Below are 6,000 nucleotides of genomic sequence, written 5' to 3' on the forward strand. Positions count from 1 at the left end.
ATCTATGTTAATTCTAAACCTCTGAAAACGTTCAGTCGCACTGAACTCCAGACATAGTCACTAGGACCACAGATCCTTCACACTTTCAGATGGGCTCTTGAGGATTGCGATATTGGTGAGATCTTTCTACATGAAAGGGATAAAGATGCTGAAGTACTGCAAACAATAACCACATAACTGAGAAGCTGTGTCGTAGCTTTCAAAAGACCCAAGCAAACTAAGTGAACCCAAGTGCAGAGAGCATTTTTGATTTTTCCACATGCTGCACTAATGGAAGACAGTTTCAAATATTGACTGAAAACATCTATTTTGACATATTACTGTTACTAATGGATCCTATATCTCGATGCAAGCTGAGGCATTAGTTAAAGATCTAAAGTCAGGAAACCACATTGTGTTCCTTTTACCTAATTATGTTGCAAAGTCCTTCAAATTGAACAAAGAGAATGGCAACAGCCAATCTTAAAGGCACTCAAAGTCAGAATTAGTTTTTTTGCAGAAAATATTATCACTTCACAACATTATAGAGACCATCTCTCTCAAATTTCCTGAGAAAAATATCTTTGTATACATACATCCAAGCACACCTTGTCTCGATGGAATGACACATACCCAACTATAGTTTACCCACTCACATCACTGCTTACTTGCAATGGACACATAGCTACTGTAGTCAATATACACACAGACAGAAAGCTAGCTGTTCATCTGTGTGCACATATTAAACAGCAAGCCCAAATCCCAAATTTCTGGAGAGCAACATCATTTTATCCCAAGATATTTAGTGGAAGTAGTCTTTGTGCTTAAATGATCAGAGAAGTCATGAAAAACTCCCTACCAAATATCAGATTTTAACTGATTTATAACTGCCATGACATCTCAATTAACATATAATCCTGGTTGTCTGCTACTGGTATGAAATAATCTCTGATTATCATGATACAATCTCAATAAATCTTAACAGCATTGACCAAAGTAATTACTATATTGGCCTCTTGCACCACTGTTTGCAGAAGTCAAACTGATTTTGATTCCTCCACAGTTCATTCACAGGAATGCTGCATTTTATTTTTAAAATGTACTAAATCCCATTACTTATTTGATGTATAATGAAAACCTATTATCTTAAAAAATATATAAAGCCCTCAAAAATAACAGGGGCATCAGGTTCATCCAGAACTACTTTACAAATTGCTATTAAAATAATCAATTTGTTAGCAAACATAATAATAGAGCACTTCATATCAAACCAAACAGTACTGCAAAAATTCCACTGTTACCTAACAAACATGATCTGTAGTTGTACTTATTCACAGTCAAGGAGGAAGACCCTTTAAAAAAGATACAAACATGACTCTTCACTGCTGTTTGTATTCACAGGTTAGTCAACCGGGCAACAGTCAATCTCAAATAAAATGCTGTACTTTTACAGCTGAGCTAAATCGTGTGTAATGCTACTGTTCTATTATTTTACAAAGCCAGAAACCTGCAGTCCGTCACTCCTTGATTATCTGATAATAGCAAGTAAACATTTGATTTCACTTAAGTTACATTGAAGTTACATTGAAGCCTTGACTCAGTTTTGTGATCAACACTCAAAAACTCCAGGTTGGCAGTCCAAGGTAGCTGAATTTGAGCAATGGCTAAAATAATTTTAGGAACTCAGGTTTATTGTGATTGGATCACTGCCACCATGTGTTTAGACACATGTCTAACACTCTGTGGTAACCGCCAGGACTCTAGGTATTGCGCCCACATGCTCTAAATTATTCACCTACCTGGTTTGGGTCAGTGGCTCTGAAAACATGGCAAGCCATCTCCGACTCTGGGTTGTCAGGTTGGGTCCTGATCAGATAGGCGAAGTAGGTGAGGTCATGGCTGTTGTGGATGAACCTAGTGACATGCTGTGCCTTATGCTCAAAGATGAAGACGGAGGGGTTGCTGCTGGTGGCTTTGGGCACACACCTGATGAGAGGTGGTACCAGGCTGAGCTGAACCTCGCGTGCAGCCAGGGATGACCCTAGCTCCTGTTTCTCACAGCGCCTGCGGACCTCAGCCATGAGCCAGGGCAACATGGGCAGCGTGGTCCTGCGGTCCAAGGTAGAGCAGCCCATGTACCATAAGGTGAACTGCTTCTCGGGTTTGCTCTTTTCCTCGGGCTGGCCTTGGCTGTTGCCGCTGTCCTCCTCCATGCTTGGGCTTCACTGACAAGGGGGGTCCTGGAAGATGCTGCTTATTCCTTTCCCTTGTTCCTTGCACTGGATTTCAGCTAGTGCTTCAGCTGCTCCAGACCAACGTGAGAGGACCTCGACACCAACAGGCTCCCGGCTCGCCGGGCCACTTGCTCTGAAATGCGGGCAAGTTCGGTGACTCGTCCAGGGGACAACAAGCCAAGTCCAAGCTGCTGTCGGGTACAGCCGGTCAACACGCAGGGATGCGGCTTCCTGCCAATCCTTATCAATATTTGCTATCTCAGCACTTCACGCATTATTGTTTCCGATTACATAAGGATCCGCAAACGTCAATAGCCTTGTCGAATCTTGACCCGATTAACAATTTGCCTTCCGCAGAGGAGAAGTCCCAGCCTCCAGAATGCCTCCTGCAGGGGTTTGAGATTTACCACAGCAGAGTTTGGGGAGAGAGAGAGCAGAGGGGATCCTGCCGGCAGCTAGTTCACTGAGCATTTAAGCAGATGGTGTCTGCCGTCCTATTTTCTGCTTTCAAAAGGGACGGGGGTAAACAAGAATAATTATTTTTACAAAGACAAACAGGCGGCACATGCACTCAGATCATGGCCTTCTTTGCAACACAAATAAACTCTCTCTTTCTCTCTCTGGTTAAGGAGAGTCCTCCTATGCCTGAGCGCTGGGGAGGAGATGCAGATCCCTGCAGGAGCACAGGGTTAGAGTGTGTACCTCGATCCCCAGCGCCCTGCGAGTCACCGCAGCGCCCTGCACTTGGCTGCGCCTTGCTCCTATGTCCCGGGGCTGTTGCCGTCTTATCCCCAAGTGAAAAGGAGCAGGAGCAGGAGGAGGAGAAAAGGGCTTTTGTTTCACGTTGACTGGGAAGTGGCCACGTGAGCGGGAGGGGAGGGACGAGGGAGGGATTAAAACGAAAGTGACAAAACAACACTACTGACTAGACAGGCAGGTAAGGTAGGTCAAAGGTAGGTCTGCTGTGCTTTGGTCATTGTACACCAACATCCAACTGGAAAATGACAGTGCCTAAAGATCTTGGACAAGTCTGCATTCACTAGCAATGAGATAATGGTTTTACTTTTTTAATCACAAGGAGCAGCGAACGCTTGCTTCAATTGTTCAGGAACTGAGTTAAATCGAAGCTCTACTACCTGTAGTTTTCCTGATCACAGGACGGACACCCAGAGGGAGGGCAACCAAGGTTCATCAGACACGGATGGCAGGCCTGCTCCACTTCTCAAAGAAAGTGAGGACTGCAGATGCTGGAGATCAGAGCTGGAAATGTGTTGCTGGAAAAGCGCAGCAGGTCAGGCAGCATCCAAGGAACAGGAGAATCGACGTTTCGGGCATAAGCCCTTCTTCAGGAAGATAAATTCACAAGATAAATTCCAGCTACCTACTATAAAATATTACCTAGTAACACTTGTTTGTTTGTACTGTGAGCCCTTCTTCAGGAATCCACTTCTCAATCAACCAGTAGCACACAGGGTGGGATAAATGGCATATGCTCCTCCTTATTAAAAGTAAGCAATGCCTGGTCATTATTGCTGGCTGTGAGCAAACTGGCTGGTGTCTTCCTGACATTGCATTCATTGGAGTTGAGAAGAATGAGAGGTGATCTGTTTGAAACATCAAAAATTCTGAGTGCAATTAACGTAATGGATGCTGAAAGGATTGTTCCCATTATGTGAGAGTCTAGAACGAGGGATATAGTGTAAAAAGAAGGGAAGTAAGGAGAATTTATTTCTCTTCAAGTGTTTTGGTCTGTGGAGTTGCCTTCTTCAAAGAGCAGTGGAGACAGCGTTGTTGAATATCTTTAAGACTGAGTTAGATTCTTGGTTGACAAGGAGGTTATAAGGAGTAGGGTTGTAGGGTTGAAACAACAATCAATAAGCCATGATTTTGTCAAATGATGGAGCAGACCAGAGGGGCCATGAAATGTTTTTGAAATGTAATAACTGTTGTAATATGGGAGCCAATTTCCATCCAATAATGTTACATATATACATATATATTGTTTTGTAAATCAGAGGCGATTAAATTAATTAATTCAAATCCTATGGATGAGCAATAAGCTGTTATCAGTTAATGATGAGAATGTAGACGAAAGAGTTGTTGTAAAAAGGGAAGGAAACCAGTGACCCTTCCACTCTGTGGTCTATGTATTATCCTGGAACCACATCTATGTGTCTTGTAACTGCCCTCTGAAATCACCTAACAAGCATATTAATGATGTACAATGAATGCAAAATGTCAAATTAATTTGCAGCAAATTTAGAGTTTGGATAAAAGCTGAATAATGTAAGAGCATTATATCAATTTCTCTTAATCTCATGTTACATTTTCAGCACCAGAACTTATTTGACTTTTCCAAATTTAGAGGCAAAGCCCTGTCTACTCCTCCAACTTCAGAAGAGTGCCCTCTGCTGCACTAGTGAAGTATCTCCATTTCCCAGAACACACACTGTCCTTAACTGTGAGATTCCCAGTTACTGAAATTGACAATGAGAAAAGCTTTGTTTTGTGACCATGAGAAGCAACGACCTTCAAGGATTCTTACAATTCTTAGGGAGAAAAGCTCATCCGCTCAGCTTAGGTTGAATTCAGAATTTACAAATGAAAAGTCAACCTTCATCTAAAGGGTCTGACCCCTTTGTCCACCAATAGCATTAATCAGAAAATTATGCTTTAATTATATTCTTTGTCTGGAAGTTGTTAATGTTGAAATTCAATGCAAAATCAACTTCAAAAACCATCAAAAAATAGAGTTCTTATTTTAACTGCTACCTACTATGATGGTAGGGAAAAGGAAAGACAAGAAAATTGTCAGTAATCTTGCCTAAGATGTGAATATTTGGCATTTGGCATGCATTCTGAGTGCATTGTAAATATTTTGCATAGATCTTATTGTGATGGCATTGACAAAGATTCCTTTTAAAGAAGATAGAGAACTTACATGACTATAGTATCTTTCACAGCCTCAGGATATTCCAAAACACTTTACAGCCAATGAACAATATTTAAAATGTAGTTACTGCTGCAAAGTAAGCAGCCAATTTGTGCACTGTCTTCAACAGACAGCAATGTGACAAAGACCAGATTATCTGTTTCAGTCACATTGCTCAAAGTGTAAATATTGGCCTGAAGTTCAGTGAGAATTCCCCTGCTCTTGCCTGAAATAGTACTGTACAATGTTTGACATCAACCTGAAAGGACAAACTGGGCCTCACTTTAAAGTCCCAGCTGAAAGGTGGTATTTCCAAGAGTGCATTCTCCTTCGGTACAGCATTGAGTGTCGGATCTTATTATGCGCTGCTATCTCTGGAATGGAACAAGAACTAATGACCTTCAAACCCAGAGACAAGAGCATCAACATCATGTACATTGTCAATCAGACCATAAGGGTTATTTTTAATGTATTCATACTTTAGATTGTTTAATCAGTGAAATGTAACATGGATTTAATCACTTAAAAAAAAGGACAATTTTGTTAAAATTTACAATGAAACACACCGATCAAACTGGCTTTTACTCCTCTTCGGATAGGACATTTCATAGTAAAGATAATTGAGATTTCAAATTCTCATACCACATGTCCAACTTCCAGAGCTGAAAGGGCTGAAATTTCCTTTAACAATTGGCAAGACCAAAGACATTGTCTTCAGTAAGATAAAAACAAAGTATGGTAGATACTGGAGTTTGTGTATACTCTGACTTCTTCACTGACCTATATTAAACCCTGCTCAAGAAATATCTCTATTCCAAAATTCCAAGTTCTCTTTATGAACTTGCTCTCGCCTAT

The 6,000-nt window shown here is 41.2% G+C and overlaps 1 protein-coding gene across 2 annotated transcripts in view; it reads right to left on the bottom strand.

The window, feature by feature from the left end:
• tbc1d4 (TBC1 domain family, member 4) overlaps positions 1–3,026 on the bottom strand; it is a 284,961-nt gene extending 281,935 nt beyond the window's left edge. For both annotated transcript variants that reach the window (XM_043691389.1, XM_043691388.1), the window contains exon 1: positions 1,779–3,026. In XM_043691389.1, coding sequence (XP_043547324.1) covers positions 1,779–2,192 — 414 coding nt within the window. In that variant the 5' untranslated portion in view covers positions 2,193–3,026. The remainder of the gene's footprint in view (positions 1–1,778) is intronic.
• Positions 3,027–6,000: the final 2,974 nt, after the last annotated feature.

The sequence above is a fragment of the Chiloscyllium plagiosum genome, chromosome 6, assembly GCF_004010195.1.
Source record: "Chiloscyllium plagiosum isolate BGI_BamShark_2017 chromosome 6, ASM401019v2, whole genome shotgun sequence".
Classification (NCBI taxonomy): Eukaryota; Metazoa; Chordata; class Chondrichthyes; order Orectolobiformes; family Hemiscylliidae; genus Chiloscyllium; species Chiloscyllium plagiosum.